The sequence below is a fragment of the Pyxicephalus adspersus genome, chromosome 5 (assembly GCF_032062135.1).
Source record: "Pyxicephalus adspersus chromosome 5, UCB_Pads_2.0, whole genome shotgun sequence".
Classification (NCBI taxonomy): domain Eukaryota; kingdom Metazoa; phylum Chordata; class Amphibia; order Anura; family Pyxicephalidae; genus Pyxicephalus; species Pyxicephalus adspersus.
This window is the reverse complement of record NC_092862.1, coordinates 112522387-112545730: the sequence shown is the minus strand read 5'-3', so window position 1 is coordinate 112545730 and position 23344 is coordinate 112522387. Positions and strand designations below refer to the sequence as shown.

Here is a 23344-nt window from a genome sequence, read left to right as displayed (position 1 = left end):
GGCCTTTTTAGGAGCTGATTATTTCAGGCTTTGGTGAGTTTTTGCCCATTTATATTTTTCTTTTTACTATTTTTTTTATAAAACTTATCTTTAAATTGTGGGTAGCATCCAGAATTAAACAATTTTCTGTAGAAACCTACAAGAAATCACTTTTTGGCTAACAAAGATGTCGGCTAAAGAATGTGATTCCGGAACGAAGGTATCACTGTAGTTAAAGTACAACTGCACTGCACCAAAATTGCTGCCAAAAGGTGCATGATTGCCAACACAACTTTATGGTCATTCTGTTTTCACTGCTTGAAATTGCAGAATGGGTTGTTTAGCCCCTGAGCGCAGTCTTGTAAAAGCAAATACTTTGCTAATACTACAAAAGGTTGGGGCACATTGCAGGGCTCTGGTATGACTTTTTGGAGTTAATATTGCAGGTAGAATCTTTATTCCGCCTACTCTACAACCATTGTACAGCCATGTTGAGTATATAGATCTCCTTTATAAATGTGCAATAATATAACAAGTATACATGTAAAAGCTGTACATTTAGGTTTTTAAGAAAACAAGAAAAGCATTCAGAAAAAAAACCCTAGAAAGTTTTGAGCTGTCACTGAAAAGTGGATGCCAAATGAATATATGTTTATTTGTTAGCACAAACATTTCTGTAAACATATCTCAAGCACTATTGATACATCTGCATATATATACACTTCATTTCAAAAAGGTCTTTGTATAGCGGAACAAATACTTAATTAAAATAGTTATTTTAGTTTATCTTAAGAAAAAGAAAAAAAATAGTTTGACCTTTTATACATAAGGTTGTGACATTTACCGATTTTGAGATTAGTTCAATTATAAACACAATAGGGATTATATTAGGCCTCAACTAACTGGTGCATATGATCCATCATTCTCTAATCTCTTACACTGCGTACACACCTGAAATTTCCTTAGCTAGAAATGATCTTTCCAACAACAAGAAGTGACAGATGAATGAACAAGCTGTACACACAGCGCCTGTTCTGTTCAATGGAAAGGGAGAACGAGCAAGCGGCACCCCACTGTGCTCTCCTTCCTTGACTTGTACAGCAGTCGTTCCCTATCAGTTGTTCATGGATTCATCTTGATGAATGACATCAGGTGATCGCTGTACACGTCTCACCTGAGACAAGCAGGACTGTTTACCTCAAATTCCTTTTTGTGGACATATCCTTGTTTTTTATGGGACAGGGAAGGGAGAGTTGGTGGATAAACCACAGGACCATGGGAGCTTCTAATCAGATATGACTGTATGTACACATGATATAACTTTTGTTCAATATTTACCAATTGTGTGATCAAGAACCAAGAAGATTGGTGGTTTTCAATCAATCTGCTGTCGAATTCACTTTAGAATTCCCGGGCAATATAATCATTTCATTGGCACACTGATTAGACCTGAAAATCATCCAATGTGAATTAAAGCTAAGGGCAATGGTATTTATGTTTTGTTTAATTAGGATATCTTTTCTTTTCTACTACCAGCTTTATAATATTACAATAAACATTTTTTCAGTGGTTTCACATTGATAAGTGTGGTAAACTAATAGTCTGTAAAGTTTTACAGACCAAACAGAATATAGTTCTGATGTTTGTTTGTTTTTTTTTGTAGTTTATTGCCAAGTTTTATAAATAACATATTTTGGTATGTGATACACTGCTCAAAAAATAATAGAACATTCAATCAACACAGTTGCAATGGCAAGTAAAACAAACTTTGGGAATATCCATCTGTCCAGTTAGGGAGGATGACTGTGAATAAATTTCATTTACTTTGGTGCAAATGAAAGCAACAACAGGTGGACAAGGTTGTGCAACAATAAGCCTACCTCCAAAGATGGAATGGTTTTATCACAGACCAAATTATTTAATTTGTCGTACATCCTTGCTAGTGCCCTTGTCACCAATAGTACTGTACAGTAGCATGAGGCTGTACCTCCAAAGCAATCAGGTGTCTACCAGTACAGTCTCAACACAAGGAGGTGATAACAGGGTACTAAACTTGACAAGGCTATGGAAGGGCAACAACCCAGCAGCAGGACCAGTATCTATGTCTGTGTGTGAGGACAAAAAAGAAACAGTATGTCTATGGCCCTACAAGATGACCTACTGCAGGGTACTTGTGTACCTACTTGTGACATGAAAGGGTGTCAAGTGGACAGCCTGTAATGGGACCTGTGCTCACAGCCCAGAACCTTGCAGCCCTATTGGCATTTGCCAAAGAACACTAAAATTGGCAGGTTCACAATTTGTGCTCTGTTGTATCCACAGATAAGAGAATGTTCAAATGTGATAGAAGTTAAAGAATAGGGAGTGGTGAAGGTTATGCTGCCAGCATTCAGCATGACCAGTTTGGCAGTGGGTCAGTGATGGTCTGGGGGGAATAGAAGGAGCCTGATGCTAATGGTACCCCGATTGCTGTTAGGATGAAAGCCTCGGGCCCACTGTTAGACCTTACTGTGGTGCAGTAGGGCCAGAGTTCCTTCTGGTACAGGACAATGTGGCCTCATGTGGCCTGAGTATATAGGCAGGACCTGAATGATAAAGAAATTGATGCCATTCACTTGTCCCCTAACATTCTCCATTCCTAAATCTAATAGAAACCCTCTGGGACCGTATGTGCTTGATGCATCACACTTTGATTTTTAGAATGAATTTGAATTTAGTCCTCGGTGTGTTAATAATTTTGATTTCTATTGACTGTTCTTACATCAGTGTACATTGGATGGATAAACAAATACAGCAAAATAATGTTTCATATTAGTAAACTGCCTAGTGTACTGGACTACAGTGAATTACTAAGGGGGACACCCAGCCTTAGGAATATGAGAAGAGCAGGGGCTTATGACCAGGATTTATTGGCCCTACTGTTTTGGCTTCTTGGGTTTAGAAGGTGTCTTGTGAAATATAAGCGGTTTCTATAGCCAAACCACTTAAGTAACTGAGTGTGCCCAGGGCAAAGATTGCTATATTGGACCTTAACCACCATTTGTAAAACAATGTTTAAGACATACTAGGGAAGGAAAATTCTTAAAACTTTAAAAAATAAAATGCATTTCACTACTGCATTACTGTGTAACAGCAAATATAATATGCATGATGACACATTATGAAGCCATATTGAGTCTTTTTAGGTTTGCCAACTTGAAATGTTCTTACGCTTTACAAATTCATTTCAAAAACCAACAATATAGAAGGCACTATTAATTTGTGTTTGTCTTGCTTACAAAGATAAATGCAGAGAGGGGGATACATTTAAACAGCTGCAAACGTTCCTGGGTGTGTGCCAAACCTATGCTAGACCGAGGAGGCCTCAATAGAGTAAAAGGAGCAATTTTTTTTTCCAGGACCCAAACAGACCGCCAGAACAAACTAGCTCCAACACCGGTGTGAAAATCAGCACTAAACTGTAATTACATTAGCATGCAAGTGGCAGAGGTAATCATTCTACAATCCAAACATGGATGAAGGTCAAATGGGTAAATAATGTTATCACTAGTTTGAATCCTGAGTCTATGGTATTTTTCAGAATACCCTCCATACAGAGAGCTATCTGTATCTGAAAAGAGCAATGTCAAACATTTGTATGGCAGCTGTGTAGCATATGTGGCCCATGGTAAATTCCCATTGGGCACATCATTATTACTGGTGTTGATGGATTATATAATGTCATCAAGTCCCCTGATGGTGTAAAATGTAAAGAATTAAAAAAATTTGGAATAATTTTAATGATACAAACACATAACACATTTTTGACATGTGGATTCAGTAAGATATAAAAGGTACCCCCCACACACCAAACTCACAATCTAGGGGAATATACGGCAAGAGAAAGGCATATAGCAGACATTTTATTCTTAATCATATATGGTCTGTAGCCCAAGGACAAAGAACATGGGTTGCAGAGGCCTCAATCAAGCCTGGGCCCCTAACTCCAGAGAGTCTGTATGGGCCCTTATGACTACTATTTGGTTACTACTGTACACAGAAATCTTTAGCATTGGCTTCCTCTTCATCACTCTGCATTAGATTATGCCATCTGTCAGAGCCTGGCAAAGAAAGACAATTGTAGAAGATCTCCTCAGTTGCCATCATTTAAAAGTGAGGAAAAGGAAAGAATGATGATGGAATGTTGAAAGGGTCTCTGACATAAAGGGGAACTCTGAAATGAAGTGCGGAAAGGAGTGAAGGACCTTTTCCAAAAAAGGAGCCCGGTCACAAATCAGACCATCGGCAGCAGTTCACAACTGCAGAAGAAGGATAGCCTACGTCCAAACTCCATAATGACCTAGGCTTCATCATATCAGCAGAGTTTTGGATGTTGCTTTGCTATTTATTTCAAAACAGATCATGAATGCAAAGAATTTGGTGAAAATTTGTAGCTTTATATATTGTACAGTTAAGATGAGATTCTGCTTTAAAAAAAATGATTTATCGTGCAAAATCCTTTTTACATGTAGAATAAATGAATGAATAAATGTTGGAAGACCTATATCTGAACTATTGTGGATTTAAAAATGAGCCTAGCAAGACCACCACCATAAGAGTTCTTTTAACACCTAAACTCAAAGGAGTCAGTACTGATGGTAATCAGCTCTGCAGTGGAGGTTCAGGATTTTATGTGCAGAGTTAACTCATAAAAAGACAACACAAAGGATAGTATGGCCAAAGGGGAGCAGATGTGTAACCACTGGCCTATTTATTCTCTACTATTCACGTATGGTAGGAGGAAACGACATCTGCCAGCAAAATGGCCAGATCACACACAAAAGTCCAGTCTTAAACAACAAAGGTGAATACGGACTCTGGAGCCAAGACCAATTAATGTGTGACCCACATTTCCTGCCTGACCCCTGCACGAGGAGGTTAGCAAGATCATTATGTAGACACTATCATGGGGCAAAGCTAAAAAAAATAAGAGAAGCAAGCTGTTTTCAAAATTAGATTTTACACATATATTGGTAATAAAAAAACGTTTTCAAGTCTGCATGTAAAATATTTGATATCACAATATACTAACAGTGTTATTTTGTGCCATACCTTACAGCACTAAAAAGTCATCCTTATGTGACAGTAAGATGAATAAGTTAATGCCATGATTATACAGAAGGCAGGACAGGATTTTTTTTGTACTGTGATCTGAATGCAACATTGTCACCTTGTAGCAAGTTCACAAGGCAAGCTGCTGACTTGAGTTTAGGTTTGTGAATTTGAGAACTGCACAGGCACAAGTATTTTCATGACTGAATTATTAAAGCGTGCTTAAACTCAGAATTTTCACTTTACATATAAGGGTAGACAACCCTTATATGTAAAGTAAAAATTCTGTTGTTTGTATTTTTTTTTTCAGTGCAACACCTTTAAAAAAAAACAAAAAAAAACAAAAAAGGTGCAGCACTGCTTGCTAATTCTCGATCGCCTAGGTGGTCAAGAATGAATGGGAGCACAAAGCCTCCCAGGATACCTATGTCAGGCATCCCGGGAGGCTCTTGAGCGCTCCTTCTGTGCATGCCCGAGCATCTCAAGCATGCGCAGAAGGAGCCTTTTTGCGCAAAGGGATCTCATACATGCGCAGTAAGATCGGCAAATTGGTGACATAGGAAGAAGAACTAGGAAGAAGAGGAGAAGATGGCAACGCCCAGAGTCCCGGCTCCGGGATGACATGGGACCCGATGGAGGACACCCTCGGAGGAATCGGTCCGCCCTGCGGGACTGAAGGTAAGTATATTTTTTTGGAAGTTTTGAGTTTAGTTCCTCTTTGTTATTATTACACAGTATTTAATAGCGCTGACATATTACACGGCTCTGTACAAAGTCCATAGTCATGTCTCTAACTGTCCCCCAAACAGCTCACAATCTAATGTCCCTATAAGTAAGTATACCCTAATGTACCATAAGTCATATGTCTTTAATACAGTCCAAGGTCAATTTTTTGGGGGGAAGCCAATTAACCTAAATGCATGTTTTTGGGATGTGGGAGGAAACAGGAGTACCCAGAGGAAACCCACACAAACACGTAGGAGAACCTGAAAACTCCATGAAGATAGTGCCCTGGCCAAGATTTGAACCTGGGACCTAGCGCTGCAAAGGCAACAGTGCTAACCTCTAAGCCACTGTGCTGCCTGTGTATCCCTCTGGGGACACATGCAAAGACAGGCATTTTCAGGTGTGATCTCTTTGAAAGGTAATGAATACCTGTAAATTTTAAGCTGTGTACAGATGTATATTAGCACCTATACATCAGGTTTCTGCTATGGTTTAGTGATCCACAGTGCCAGATCACTAAAGGCCAAGCACCACTACTGCATTCTTCTTTAAATGTCTGTATAACATTTGTTAATTTTTTGGTCATAAGAAACGATCAATAAAGATCATTCCCGATGACATTTATGGCATGTCTTTACACTTGCATAGTTCTTGCAAGCTAGCACTTCGCATGCAAAATATCTGATGTTCAGTCCACTTTAAACCATCTCAATGGACCTAGCCTATTGACTCAATTTTTTTTTTAACCAAATTGTCAGTATACAGGAAAAGTGTTTATTACATTTCTCCTGGTGCAAAAAGGGTATAAAATGACAAAAAGTCAGCAGCACAAAAAGTGTGCAACATATTCTGATGCAGAAACTCTCATGCCAAAAACAATCACTTATATTTACCCCCGAGGAATTCTATTTATACAGTAATCCCTTCCAATTTGCGTTGAATGCCAATGCTCTGTGCTCAATAATGCCTATTTAAAGAACAATCTAGTTAGAACACTTGCTGGAACAATAAGAGTAAACAAAATCACGTCAAAAAATACTTTAGAGCAAATGTCAATATACTCCGCAATATGAAAATATGCCAATTCTCTTTAAAACTCTATTTTCACATTTTTCGGTAATATGTGACCTTATTTAACTGTTACCAATATTTATTTACATAGTCTGTGTTTCATTAAATATAATTATACATCTGACAATGTGCTTCCTTTTAAAAAGGGCTGCTTGATAAAGAAAATAATTTCCACCCACCCACTCTTTCCTTCCTTTTATATATAAAAGTGACGGACAACTTGCTCCTTTGGCTTAATACAATGTTAAAGACATTTGTACTAAATTTTTAGGTGAGATGAAAGGTGTGGGAGGTTTTTAATTGTTACTGAAGAAAATGTAGCCCTGTGACAACTAAAACCTTGTACCCCATCTAAATACAGCCTCCCCCAAATGATTTGTGTATATCCACCTTCTTGTACGAGAAAGGCTTGGCATGTCTGCAGTAGGCACAAGTCATTATATGGTTTGTAACCTCCATTAATGAAGGGCTTTAAGTGGATGTTCTATTTCCTAAGTCATTGCCTTAAAACGTGAAAGGGGTTTCCTTTATTACCCCGTCAGCAGCACTCCCACCTCTAGCTACCCTACACTCCCAAGGATAATCCCTGCGTACTGTGGGTTAAAGCATACCTCTGTTTTGGAAGCCAAATCCATAAAGCCTATTCATGTTTAAAATAACCTACAGCGAGTTATGCAAGAATCCAAAGCAGTGATAGCACAAAAAATATGAGCCTTAGTCTATGGCATGTTAAATAGACATATGGTAACAATATAAACCAAGAAAGCTCCCCTGGGTATGATTTCTAAGAAAAACCTTGAAAATAAAATGACAGCATGACCAACGATGAACAGACGCACAAACAGAATTTACTACCAGCACTACACTTGATGGTGGTGGCATTTATGTATTCACATAGAAGAGCAGTTGTTGCTTTTACAATGACCATATTGTAATTCAAATTTGCAGGTTTAGTTTCTAATAAAAATGGCTGGCTATGTTAATAAAAGCCAAACTGACAATTCAAGGGATGTACATTAATATATGTTTTTATTGTATAATATTAATGCACAAAAAGTCACTACACGTTTTAATTCATATGTGGGTGGAAGAGCCTAGTCTAGCCCAGTAACCTCCATTGTTATGGACAGCATTTGAGATTTGGAAACTAAGAGGAAATGCAACCTCATACTACTCAATGACCCCCTAGGCTATGCAGTGGTTAAACCCATGGCTGCCAGCAGAAGACTAATATGGCTTCTCCCACTGTTATGTTCTATTGTCAGTGTTTCTTCTACTGGAACCATTCTTTTGTCTAAACTGGAAAGTGTTTTGCATCCATACACCTTAGAAGTTTTACTATTGCTAGTAACTGGTATAACAAGAAGGAATGTGGGACCACATTCCCTTACAGGTTTATAATGACTGGCATTCAATATTACTACAACTCAGTTATTATTACTTCTTACAGTCAGGGTAATGGTGTATCATCAACTTTAATATAAGGCAATTTGCAACTAAATTCTACATACAAGTGTACACTAGCTAAAGAAGTGACAACTTTAGCAAGTTTAAGATCCCTTCACACCTACTCTTTTCACTGCATTATCACATGCATATTCACATGTTTTGCATTAAATGCAACAAATCTTTTTTAAATGCTAATAGACCAGTTTGAAAGTTCCTTCAGATTTCAATCTCAATGTGACAATAATGACAAAGTAACATATGTGCATGTTTAGGAGTTGTATTATTCTAGGCTGTCATATCATGATGGCACAAGATGCTGAACCCTAACCCCTAAAAAGTGCCTGAAGAAAACGTCAGTGTAGTGTAGTGATGAGGTCAACTGCGGACATTATGTTGCTGAGGAGGGGTGCTTTGAAAGGCAAATGTGCTTTTCACACCTACTCATTATGGCAAGAGCCCACCAACTATGTACTGTAGTTGTATTTAAAGGTAGTCAATTTATTTAATGCAACAAATGGTGTATGTGCATGGCGTATGTAGCAATACTAGTTTATCAGCACCTACTGTACTGTGATTGAGGTTGAAAAAAAAAAAAAAAAAAAGAGAACTACAATTCAATTTATAACAAAAACCTGAGTTCTGTTACCATGAACACAACCCTTGGCATTCTACTGCTTGTAGTTTGATAAGATGTAATATTGCCATCCTGCTCTGTCCAAGTTGGTCACTTCTACCAGATTAAAAGTCACCGAAGAGTTATAGTGGAAAGGAAGTGCCGTACAAATATGCCAAGAAGCAGGAGAATACAGGCTACGTTCGTGAATATTAAGGATCAGTACACATGTACAATTATCGTAGCTGGAAACAATCTTTAGTGATTGCTTCTCAAAGAGAGTTCCCAACATTAGAAACATCAGCGGTAAATAGTTTGCCATTGCTTGGTGATCTGGCAGGGAGATCACTAAACAATGCTGCGTGGCAGCTGTACCGATGCTAGGTTTTCAACTTTTCCAATCACAAAAAGTAGTCTTGGGTGACAAAACTTTAATATCTGTACAAGGATTTAGTCATACACTCTGTCTGGTTTAAGATGGACATTACAAGACTTAAGCCGCATAAACACGTGCAGTTCTTGTCGTTGGAAAGGATCTTTCACGATCCTTTCCAACAATAAGAACCGCACGATGCATGACCGAGTGCTGTACATACAGCACTGTTCTGCTCTATGGAGAGGGTAGGGGGAGAGCGATGGAGCGGCACCCTGCTGCGTGCTCTCCCCCTTCCCTTTCATTAGGATCGCTCGTCGTTCATCGTTCATGGATCCGCCAGGACGGATCCACAGACGATGAACGTCTCGGGCTGTACACACGCCAGATTCTCGCCCGATATTCGCCCGAAGCCGAATATCGGGCGAGAAAAATTTGACGTGTGTACGTAGCTTTAGCTTTCTAAATTCTGCCAAATTATCAATTTTGACTGAAATGATTGTTTAAAATACTTTATTATTCTACTAGCACTCCGCACCAAAGAAAAGATTGTAGCAATGATATGAATTTTACATTCATTTGCAGTCAGAAAACTGACATGCTTTGGAATTTCTTACAAATATGTTATTCATACAGGATGGTCCCCATCTCAAAGGAATGAGTTTGGATGTAATTCAAATGAACACATTTCTTCTAACCAAATATATACTGTACAGCCACCACTATTTTCCTTTGTCTAATCTGAAATGAAAAGAGGAACAGCTTTACAGAACACCACCCTCTATGGGGCCAGTGTACTGAAATCTTTCCATGTGTTGTTCATTATGATATAACAATATATGCATTTAAATCTGTACACATGTGGTTTATTAACTGAATATCTAACAATCCTTTAAAGTTTTTGTTTTCATACTTATTGAACATTTCACATTTACTTGACATGTCTAAACATAGACATATCAGCTTATACAGATTTTTTTTGGGGGGTGGTGGTTTTAGTATACAACACATGTAATGTTTAATATCAAAATTAAAAAAGAATACCTTAGATTAAACTAATTCACATTCAAGGATTTGAAAACTTTTACAGTTTAGTTGAAAACTAGGATAGAAGCTTTGTCAAATAAGCGGCCTTTTTTTGTTTAGTGTGCCTTAGTGTGTATGCTTAAGTTTAGCTTGAGAATGAACAGTATGGTTGGTGAAAGAGCTCGCCCCTACATGTCCATGTTGCATCCCATGGCTCTCAAATTCTACAGGTGACCTGGTCTCCACCCGCTGAGCCATGAACTGGTGCCGGTCCGTGGCTGATGAGTTGTGGGCCGTAGATAACAGGAGAGCAGGCAGCGGGAGTGCAGGCAGCTGGAGTGCCAGCGGCCTTCCTTACACTTCTCTGCAGGTAGGCAGTGTGATGACAGTAGGCAAGAGCTGCTGAGAATGGCATAGCCGAGTATGTAAGACTTACATTGCTCTGCCATTCTCAGCACACTTGCTCCCTTACACGGCTCTGCTGGTAATATTAGGTTGTTGTGACATCTGTTCCTCCCTTCCCTGGGCCATGGCAAGTTTATTGTATGTTACCGGGCCCTGCTGTCAGAAAGGTTGGTGACTACTGGTCTAGAGAGGCGGTACGCAGAGGTAGGGCAGAGCTAGTTTTGGTCCATTTTATAAAGTTATAAAAAATTATTTCAAGATAGTCATCACATGAGTATTAAAAAGTATTAAAAATTGATTAAGATATGCAAATTATAGAATCATTTTTAAGTAAAGGATACATGTGGATGCTCAAAAATTTAGTCTGAGCATCTGCAAATCAACGACTGGTAACAATAGGGTTTGGAGCAACACTTCAGCAGCAAAAGGTCCTATTTGTACCCAGAATTGTTTAATCATGTTGGGAACTATGCAGCTGCTTTTCTTAAAAAGAGAAATACAAGAACAATCAAATTAGCTGCAGCAGAGGTGAGGATAAACCTACACTATCCATCCAGCAGACAAACCTGTCACTTTGAGTTGCATGGCGTAATCTATTTGCCTGTTGTTATTAACCAGGATTTCCTAAAAGAAAGGAGACACAGAAAATACATATCCCTGAGCAGTCATTATGACTGCAGTGGTCCAAGCCGTTTTGGCTTTTTGAGCTCCCCTCTGTATGTCTTGAAGTTATATTACGCCTACTACACTACGGAAATACAATCTCATGCTCATATATACACTGGGCTAAAAGAAGTAACATAAATGAATGCAATGTCTGCCCAACACTAGATTGGAACAAATTAAGATATTTTCCACTTCGCTATGAGCTGGTTTAACCGCAAATCATTTGTTTCCTCAGATTACTCGATCATTGATACTAGAAAGGTGAAAGCAAAGACGACCTCTTTACAAGATATATTTCCGTCCAAGGGAATGTTTCATGAAAGACAGAGCAACAAGTAAAAGAAATTCAGCTGGCTAATAGACTGCAGGCATGCAAGAAAGTTGGATGGTATGGGTGGCATACAAAGTCTCTGCTAAGAAGTATTTGAATGTAAAATACCCATGGCAATGCATTGTAACAAGAAAAAAAAAATAATCTCTTTGTTAGTGTAGTGATTCCTAATGAGGGATATCTATAGTCTTAGCAACAACTGCTTTGATTTTATAAAGGTTATATATATATATATATATATATATATATATATACATACAGACATATATACACTATACCATCCTTTGGACCAGCTAGATCTTTAATAAAAATATTTCCATACTTCTGTGCATGTTCATTTTTTCAGTCACTGCGAATGGAAGAACAGCAGTAGACACTGGTGTATCATACAAGGGTATAGTCTAAAAGGTTAGGTTCCTATACAAAAAAAACTATTCTGGAAAGCATGTGGAAGCAATCTTCTGTTTGTGTTTGCTCTTCTCATCACAATCAAAAACTCTCAGTGTCACCACATACAGCCAGCAGCAACATCCCCAGTGTTAAACTGTGCACCAGATGGAAACAAAGTTGTTTCTGTTTTGTGCAGTTTAGACTTTTTACTTTTAACCCTATGTTCACATGCCTAGAAAACCTAGGTAGGTATAGGCTGGCATCCTTAGGCACACATTTTAGGCAACAAAATCCTCTTGGAATCTTAGAATAACTTTATGTGCATCTTTATCAAAACTCATTGTGTGGCAAAAGTTTGTAATAGCTCAGGGCTTTTAGATTTTAACTTCTGCCAGTTCACTGAAGCACCCCTGTGGCTTTCCTCTGACTCCTGCCAAGTGTGACTCTGCAGTGTGCACACTGCAATATCCTGGGGGCACACGTGTGATTGTGCTGAATGGTGGACACCATGGCTTTTAAGTTTCTTTCAATGCACGTGGCTGTATACATGGTCCTTTTATCAGATCTTCCTGCCCACGTTACTTTATATGAACCAGATGTTGCTGTTTAAACATCTTATACTTTTTATTTGAAACACAGAAATTTGAGGGTTTTCAGATTTCTACGATGGAAACTGCTGTAGCCACCAACAACAACTAACACAATTGACCTATTTCTGCGAAATTTTATGCAGATTTTAAATCTAGTGAATATTTACTAAAGATGCAGCTTCTTTTATTGCAAATTTATTTTAGTTTTGCCTATAGTCATCAATTGTCTTATCCTCCAATAGTCTGACTCTGATTGGTGGTTACTGGCAACTAGCAAATCCCATTTAGAGCAACACTAAAGCAAAGTTCCAATCTAACCATTTTTTGTCCCATCTACTTCTGGTGCTTGCTTGAACGCACTATTGCTTTTTATTTTCCTCTTCTGCTCTCCATTATGTTCCTCTGAACTTTATAGGACTTTGCACTTCCTCCCACAAGGCCCACTGAATGAGACTGTGGCCTATGTCATGCACATAACTTCCATAAAGCCAATTTGTTCATTGACATCCCAGCATGCACATTGTTCTGTATTTAGGATCAGGGTATTAATGTGCAGTATTTTTAAACAGAAATATTTGGTGTACTGTAGTGTGTTTTTAGTGCTCATCTATTATATGCTGCTTCCTCAGCTCTTGGATTGAAAGCTCTTCTGGGCAGGGTCCTCTCCTCCTCCTGTGTCACTATCTGCATCTGACATTGTCATTTGCAACCCCCATTTAATGTACAGTGCTGTGTAATATGTTGGCGCTTTATATATACTGGTAATATTAATAAAAAAAATTAATAGCATAGTTCCCCCCAAAGGGTTTTAGCAGCTTGCTCCACCCGGCTGCTGTGACTACCCCGCCCACTTCTCCTCGGCAGCTCTCATCCTCTGCACGGATCTCAGTGAGGCTGCTCTGTGCCATCTGTGCTCTGTATCATCTGTTCAGAGGATTGCTGCTGCAATGAGAGGTGAGCACACACAGTTCATGTGAAGGAGAAACAGACAGCCCCGCCCCCATCTCATAGCACGAGCTGGGATTTCTATTTAAAAAAAAAATCTGCCGGTGAAATGTATCCACTGCTAGAGCTGTGTGTGAAGTCTGCATGTCATTCTGCATCCTCACAGCTCTTTGTGTGCAAACCTCCATATCTCCTAATATGTATCTCACAATGACTTGTAATTTTCAGGGTGCACAGGGGACCTTCATAGATACTAATTACTACAATTTCAGCCCCCCAGCTTTAAAGAATTTTAAGATATGGGGGTCACAAATGAAAACAGTTATAACAATTGAACTTTGGGGTTGCTGTTTCAGAGGAAAGTGCAACTAGGAGTCCTAAATTGAAAATGCAAATTGGGGACCCCGGAGCCTCTAACATAGCAGGAAGCATTGGGGTGGGGCCCCTAAATTTATACCTCACAGACAGTGTTTTTATGTAGAATATGGACAGTGAGAGGAGGGGGTCACTGTCTGTCTTGTCCTCATCTGATATCACATGCATGAGGCTGGATAAAACAGAACTCATCATCATCCCCCCCCCTCAAATTCCAAATCCCCCCCTGACATATATCTAACTGTTAACAAAACCGTTATTCGGCCCTCCCCTCAGGCACGTTGTCTTGGTGTCACCTTTGATTCTGTCCTCTCCTTTACCCCCCATATTCAGAACATTTCAAGGGTCCTGTCACTTTCACCTACGCAACATCTCCAAAATCCGCCCCTACCTGTCCCCTGAGACCACCAAACTCCTTGTACATGCTCTTATCATCTCCCGTCTGGACTACTGTAACATCCTTCTCGCTGGTATTCCACTAACCCGACTCTCTCCTCTACAATCTATCATGAATGCTGCAGCCAGACTCATCCATCCTTCCCTCTGCTCCTCTTCCGCTGCATCTCTTTGTAGTTCTCTCTGACTTGGTAAAAAAATACTCCCTCAGCCGCTCTCTCCGCTCCTCCAATGACCTACTAATGACTTCCTCACTCATAACCTCATCACACACAGATACAAGACTTCTCTAGAGCTGCCCCGACTCTCTGGAATGGTCTTCCTTGTCCTATTCGGCTTGCTCCTACTTTCTGCTCATTTAAAAGAGTGCTCAAAACCCATCTTTTCGAACTTGCCTACCGGTCTTCTTCTGTTTTTTGAAACCGCCATTACTTCCCACCACTAATATCTCCCATCCTACTGTGTGTGAAATTCCCCCACCTACTAGATTGTAAGCTCTTCGGGGCAGGGTTCTCTCCTCCTGTATTACTGTCTGTATTAGTCTGTCATTTGCAATCTCTATTTAATGTACAGCGTAATATGTTGGCGCTATATAAATCCTGTTTATTAATAATAATAATATTAAAGCATCTCCACATTTTTAACATTATATTAAAGAGTGACTTCATCTGTTATGTAATGAAAAAATGTGCATTTTTTTGTTTTCACACTTTTGTGGAGAGGACCTCCCCCCTTAGGTCTTCACTTCCGTTTCGGTAAAGACCAAAGGGGAAATCTGCTGCCTCCTGGGATATTTGTGTTACATATCCCAAAAGGCTTTGCACTGTGTGCATGCACCTTCAGAGGCCTTCTTATAATGTAAAAAAAAAGTGTTCAATCTCATGCATGCGCAGTACAAGGCAGCACTGGACGTACAAGTGAGCATCAGAGAAAAGGTGGAAGCTGAGCCAGCATGGGCCTGCTGGGCTAATTTTGTAAAAAAAACCAAGTGAAAAAATGTTTTCATAAAAGTTCACTTTACCTAAATATAGACACAGGAGCACATCTGAAGTATGGCTGAATTCACACCGGCAGTAAGGTTACATTTGTCCATTCCTCATGCCAGGAACCACTGCTGCTTAAAAAACTTCTAGCTCTGAAAAAGCCCAGCACTTACCGCCTGTTATCAATCCTAGGTGCCTAGCACTTACCGCCTGTTACCAATCCTAGGGGCCTAGAACTTACCGCCTGTTACCAATCCTAGGTGCCTAGAACTTACCGCTTGTTACCAATCCTAGGGGCCTAGCACTTATGGCCTGTTACCAATCCTAGGTGCCTAGCAGTTGCCAGAAGTCACTCAGAAGAGGTAAATGTTTTTTGCTGCTAATATAAGCTATGAACTTAGAACACTAGTAAGTTGAGTCACAATACACGGCATAGGACAGTTGTGGCAAAATACATAGAATAGAAAAATTGGATATACTAACGGGGCAGGCATTGCAAAGTTGTAACAGATCATTGGGAGAAGGTAGTACACAAACAATAAGAGGTTACTGATTACCCATGGCATAAACAACTGGGAGCACTGAATTTGCCATGTTTTGCCACACCCCCTTTTTTTACCACCCGGCTACAGCTTTCCAACACTGAGCTGAAAAAATTTTTAGGAGAGAAAACACTGAATAGTAATATACTCTGCTATATCCTGGTGTGAACTGAGTACATATTGATTTGTTCTTGCACTGGAATTTGCATGGGGCAATGCTAGCCAATGCCGATGGTGTGAACTGAATTTCTGTATCCCACATTGTATTCTGTGATAATGTGTGCTGTATTATCAAAGAATGATGTTTGTTTGTTTCCCCTGAACTTATACACATACATACACAAAAATAGTGTTTCTCCTTCTCTCACCTGAGCAAACTCTCCAGCTACTCGAACATAACCAGCCACTTCTGTGTCCGTCTTTCTGATCTTCCAGACTGACCTCCCAGCTTTCTTGTATTCCTCCAGCCTGGACCAAGGCACAGTTTGTAGAAATCTTTCAGTAAGAGGAGCAGCCACTATGACATCAAGCTGACCACTGTACAGGAGGACCTGAAAAATTAAGTAAATAAATATCAAACAGAAACCAAATACTCTTTAAAAAATAGGTAGTATTAACTTGAATGACATGTTGATTTAAGCTAGATCATAGATTATGTGATGGATCCTTACAGATATTAGCATATGGGATATAACCGTACATAATTACTACTCCACACAAGAGCAAGTTCCTTTAAAGGCCTGGCTAATATTGCATGTGGTTAAAACGCAAGGTATAATATAATTCTAGGAGAAAAAAACCTACACGTAGAGCAATGGTGTGACACAATAAGTAGTTCTGCATATCTAATAATCTAATACACAGATTAAGTGAAATCTTCTCAAACTCCTCCTCCCCAGCTACGATTATGAACTGAATTTTAGAGGATATCACTCTCGGGACTAAACCCAATCCATGTCCTTTAATAATATAGTCATGAGACTGTGATGGCCACTCCAGCTCCTTTATTTTTTTTTTTTTCTGCTGTAGTCACTATTGTCATGTTCTAAGATCCAAGTGAGTCCCACATGCAACTTTCAGACTGATGAATACAAGTTGTTCTCCAATATTTAATGGTAACTTTCTAAATTCACCTTGCCATACATTTTGCCTAAGTTCCCTGTGATGCTGTATCTGAAACCCCCACTCCAGAACCTTGGAGATCTGCCTCCATGATTCAATGTAGTGACTTTTCATTATAGGCCATGTTGCATCCTTTCCAAACAAAACATTTATTGTTATGACCATAAAGGTCATTTTTAACCTAATTACTCCAGAGGAATCTGTTCCAGAAGTTTAAAGGCTTGGCTAGATGCTCTTTAGCACATTGTATGGTTATTATATTGTGAGCTATGGACTTTGTATACCTCTGAATATTATGTTAGCCCTATATAAATACAAATTGATAATAATAAATATTAATAATAATAAGTTTGTGTTAAGTTATGCATTGTGACAAAAAAAATAAAATATTGATTTTACTTTTATTACAAAACTTAAAGAATCCCAGAAATTAGATGAAGAACATTCACAAAGCCAAGTCTTTCACAACGCTTCTAAGCACTATTTAGAAACTGGTGTGAAGCTAAGTCCGCAGTTGGGGGTGATTTAATCTTTTTTCCTTTATTTTAAAACAACCTTTCCTTTGCCAATATTAACAGAAATAACTGCCAGTTATGAACTTTTCAGTGTACAAACAACAGTGCATAATCAGTGAACAAAACCTCTACTCCAATCTGTACTCTGAAATGCAGCCTTTTCCCTGTTGGCACTGCCCTCTTGCCTCTTGCACAGTATAGAGATGAAGCCAGTCTGTCAATCACAGCCCCAGTGTCAAAGAGCCTGTATTAGGACGTTCATGGTTCACTGGTTTCTGCAAATGTCAATGGCCAGGGAGTAACTAGAAATGGATATGGGGAAAAAAACTACAATTTGTACGGTATTAACAGCACTGCTTAGTTCACTTAGACTCCACACTTTGTGGAAAGGGGATGTATATTTGAAACAGCTAAAGCAGATTATGAAGGTACCACAATGTTTACACGCTTTAGGTACAGAAAGGTTCACTTCAAAGCCGAACTCCAGGCAAAAAGTTAAATATACAGATAAAACATACACAAAAACTGTTTACCTGTATTTGTCCATTTTGTTCTGTTCTCTATGTAAACAAATGTGTCACTTAACTCAGTTCCTTGTCAGGAGAGAGGGCCTGATCCTTCACCTACAGCTCCTCATACAGTGAATGTACATTAAAAGGAAAAGCCGTGCACGGATGATCTTTTCACTATAACCTCTCCTTCCATTAGCTTGTTCCATGCACTTCAATGCACCTGGTAAACTACTTGTACTGGTCCTTCCTCCCCTTCTTTAATCTTTAAACTGTACAGTGACTGCAAGAAGCTGTTGAGTCAAATTAGGGTACTTGTACTATTTACTACTACATATAAAAACATATTTAGAGATGCATAGAATATTACAGAGCTGCATCATTCAAGTGGAACTAAAGTTCTAATTTGAGACCGGAAAGTGCTTTATTGCGGAAAGGGGCAGGTGATGTCCTTACTGCAATAAAACGTATTCAACTAGCCTGATCACTCTCCAATTATAAAAAAAATAGCTGAACTGCGCATGTGCAGCTCAGAGCTGGTAGCAGTTCCTCCTTGCTACCAAGCTAAAACTATGGAAGGTGCAGACCTGGGATGGAAGCAAGCGATCCCAAACAACTCCCAGCAGCTGGCATCTTGCTAGCCATTCGCACCGATATGACAGGGGCAGCAGTAAGCAATACTGAACTACTTAGGGCGGCCTCCATTTATTCTCTATTGAGCTGCCGCAGGTAGTTACTACATAGAAAGCGGTGACCTCAGCATAACCTTACCACCAGTTTGAACATAGTCTTAATGCTGGCCATCTGTGGAAACAATAAATATCATTTACTTAAATAACCAATGCCCAACGTGACAAAATAAGATAATTATTTTGTGAAATATAAATGGATTTTAGGACCAAGACCAACTGTCCTCTTGGATCAAAATTAAAGTAAGATTTATTAATCAAGCTGCTTTTTTTGTAAATTCGAATTCTAAAATATACAATTCTTTAATTTTAATGATCTTGCCATTAAACTATCAAAGACGTATGGTCGACATTACATATGCAATGAAATGCTCACTGACATCTAAATATTACCTTTAGCTGCAGTTGAGCTTTGAGGACGGCTAAGGCAAAAGTCTGGTTGAGTGTATTCCAGTTCATCTAACTAGTCAGCTGAAATACACCGTGTACACCACAACTTGCATGTTGACACTCTACCCCTATATAAGAAATGCCACCAGCAACAAGGAAGAAAAAAAAAACGAGACATAAATAGACTAAGTTCCACTAGTGCACAGACTGATATCAATAATTAAGGTGGATAATTCATAGCTAAACTAATAGAATACTTCTTCACTGCAACCTTTCTGAAATAGTTCTGGGGCCTGAATTATCAACAACCATCAATTAATAGCCTCTTCTGAAGATCCCAAAACCAAAATAAAAGCATCTCAACTTCAGGGATAAAAAATGTTTTATAAGCTGCCAAAAACTGAAAACCACTAAAGAGCAGAACAAGGATGCAATTAGCTGGGATTTAATGAGCTGCAGATGAGAAAATGACAGTTTATACAGCTTTATGACCATCATTTCCTGGCTAGGTAAGCTCTGAACAGGCTGCTCCTATCCTCAGGCACTTTGTACCTTGCATGTCGAAAGCTACATAGAATAATGTTACAAAGGGACCATAATATTGGATTAAGATGTCTGCAATAAGTTTATACTGTAAATATGGATTTTCTTAAAAAATCAAGACATGTAATTAACCCTGGAAGAAACTGGCTACGTCAATAGCAATTCATCCTCATTCGCATGTGCTTTTTAAATGCAACTATTTTGTTAGCAATCTTATGATCAATGCCATTTGTTGGTTGTTAAACCTTAAAAGCTTGTCTAACGTGCATCCTACACAAATGTATTTTGAGCCTCACTGACGTAACTAGAAACTGCACAATATTAGACCTATTGAAATGTTTAACCCAAACATAATTGATAAAGGTGTAGACTAGTCCGCTGAGCCAGGGAGATCCCAATGCTGAAGTGTGGGAGACCTATATTAAAAAAAAAAATCCTGGGGCTTTTAAAATTTCACAATCACCTTGTGTTGCATTCTTTATTAATAGAAAAATACAAATTTAGCATTCATTATCTTAGATTTAGTAATGTAAATATTGAGTCTCTGTGCACCCTGCCTCAGTACGCTTCTCAAGAGCTATTCATGATGATACAGGCAGAAGTCTGGAGGAGTTATGTAAATAATAAAATACCTTCATGGGCAAAATTCTGTCTGGGGTGGAGGACATTGCTAGACTTGCTGTATTTACATACCACCCTTGCTATTGCCTAGATTCTGTGAAAATGAGGGGAGTGCAAAAAAGGGCAACTAAACTGATGAGAGGCATGGAGAAGCTCGGCTATACGGAAATATTAGTTGGATTGAATTTATTCTCCCTTGAGAAGATATGGGGGGAATATGATCACCATATATAAACATAAATGGGCCATATTAAGAACTTGTTGCAAAGGTATTTACTTTAAAGTTATTGCAAAGGACAAAGGGGAACTCATTGTGTCTGGAGGAAAAGAGGTTTAGTTTTCACATGCAAAAAAGTTTCTTTGACATTCATAGATTGTTGATCCAAGAGATATCAGATTTCCATAGGGGGGCAGGAAAGAATGTTTCCCCTTTGAAGCAAATTAAATCAACCATAAGGGTTTTTTTTGTCTATTTTTGGTTGGGTCTGACTATGCAGAATTTCATTTTTTTATTTTAATAAATTTTGTGTTGGTTGAATTCAAATTTTTGAGTCTAAAATTCCAACTTTAACTACAAGAACTGAAATGCAACAAAAATTATCCCACACTGTTGTTTTGGAAACCAATCTCCTGTCAACACTAATCTTCACCATTTGCTTTTTCTGTATCTTGACTCGATGGACCTGATTTATTAAAGCTCTCCAGGGCTGGGTGATCCAGCAAACCTGGAATGGATTTCTTCAAAGTAATTTGCTATTTTGCTAGCAAATGTTATCAATCCTGGTCCTGATCTATTCCAGGTTTGCTGGATCACCCAGGTTCACTGATGAAAGTGTACTCCCTCCAGTCTCAGAGAGCTTTAATAAATCAAGCTCAATAACCAAGAGCCCATTTTAAAACTCTGCTGCACTTACCATGGAAGCATGGTTAATAACCATCAGTAACAACATGGAACATGGAAGCCCCTGCAGCCTAGTTTACCTCTAATTAGAAAAAAGGTATTACCTTCAAAAGTTACAGGGTCACGGTTTCAGTAAAATACATTAATTGTTTGTTTTCAGAACCCAAGTCAATTTCTATGCACTTATAATTATCAGCACCAAATCATGGTAATCTGCCTTACTAGAACAGGCAGGGGTTTTTCTGAGACAGCTGGATGTTAATTTAATTACAGTTTCCTACAGAATAGTAATTTTGTGGGGAAAGTCACAGCTATAAATTGCTTGTGGATCAGATAGCCCCAAGTAAAGGAAGATTTGCTGCTTTTAGGTGTTTGCTTTCTATAATTGTTTAAGGGGGGGGGGGTTGCACAGGGAATGCGATGAAGCTAAAATTAAAAGAACATTTGTGCAGACATCAAAAAAGCTAGGACTTGAAAAAGAGATCAAATTCTGTGGCAATTATTGGGACATTGACTTAAATAACCTTATTTGGGATTTCCTGTTATAGGCCATTCCATCCAGCTAACAGTTGTGGAACAAGAAACTGCAATATACACTATGTGCTTGTTTAGTCTATTTATTGAAGAATAGCTGGAAGTATACTAGTCAAAAAACTCTAACCAATAATTCTGAATTAAATGTTTCATTTACAACCAATCCCTGTCCCAAAAGTAAAATTATAGTATCTCCTCACATTCACATCACATCATATTTAATGGGACCAAGAACACCTTAAGCATGCAAAGCTTGGTTACTAATCTGCAAATGACATTGAGCATTCACAATATTTTTGAGTCATCCAATAACAATGGAGGGCACCTGATGTGAAGCCTTGAAAAGTAATCCTTAGGCTAATAAATCTCAACATAATTTATTAAAATCCAGTATTTATATAATGTGAACATAGTAAAACGCTTTTCCAATCCCTGGCAGTTGTCCTAAAGACAATCTAAAATTCCTACTACAAACAATGTAGGGTAATTGGCTGGAAGCCACTTGACAACTGTATTTGTTAATGGAAAGAAATCAATGCAACTAGAAGAAACCTAATCAAACAAAAAGTAAACATAAATTACTCAGGAACTATCTTTAATAGGATTTGAGGTGTAAGGGACAAACGTCAGATGATTCTCTTCCGATAATCGCCTAAAGGCTGATATCTGGACGGATCCATGGACGACGAACAACGTTACATTACGATCGTAATGAAAGTAAAGGGAGAGACTGCAGCAGGGTCCTGCTCCGTTGTTCTTTCCCTCCCCTCTCCATAGAGCAGAACAGCGCTGTACATACAATACTCGTTCATGCATTGTTCAGTCTTTTGTCGTTGGAAAAGATCTTAAAGGATCCTTTCCAATGACAATTATTGCATGTGTGAGCCTAATGCAAAACAACAAATGATGCCTGGCATAGAGACATCTATTAAGTTAATTGTGGTATACAGCCCTAAAAATTATAGAAGTGGCACCATCAGTGCAGTGAAACCTCCCTCGATTTCTGGAACGTTTATTTGGCAGCTGATTTCCCGTTTTACAGCAGGAGGTAACAACAATCTCTCTGTTTGATGCCTTCTTATCATTTGCTTGTATAGGATCAGTTTCTATTTTGTCTTTCTTCTCCATAACACTTTTGAGCCCTAAGGTCCATTCCTGCCTTAAACACTATACAGGCCTGATAGAGATCCATTATTCCTCCAGGTGGATTATTACAAGTCAACAAAGAAGTGCTAGTTTTCCATGTGGAGCAGGTGTGCAGCAAGGACATTATTCCTATATGTTTGAGTGATTAAATATTCTTGATTTACAATTGCATAATTCGTTAAATGGTCCAACTCATCTGAAATCAATCCGTGATTATATTTATATGATTTTCTAGTCTGAAGCAGACTAGAAGCATGAAGCAGACAGTGTTCTGTGAAATGCTTTACCATTAGAAACCACCTGAAAAAAACTTTTGGATCTATATTTTTGGTTACTCTAAACTGTTTAAAAAAAAAAAAACTTTTCTGTATGTTATTGTAGATATGATGTGTATTTAATTGTTTAATAAATTGAAGTTTTACA

General features: G+C 38.6%; 1 protein-coding gene across 1 annotated transcript in view; it reads right to left on the bottom strand.

The window, feature by feature from the left end:
• Nucleotides 1-23344, bottom strand: part of CPVL (carboxypeptidase vitellogenic like) — a 58909-nt gene that overhangs the window by 1973 nt on the left and 33592 nt on the right. Inside the window, exon 12 of the mRNA XM_072412478.1 lies at nt 16320-16502. Within this exon, the coding sequence (XP_072268579.1) occupies nt 16320-16502 (183 nt within the window). The remainder of the gene's footprint in view (nt 1-16319; nt 16503-23344) is intronic.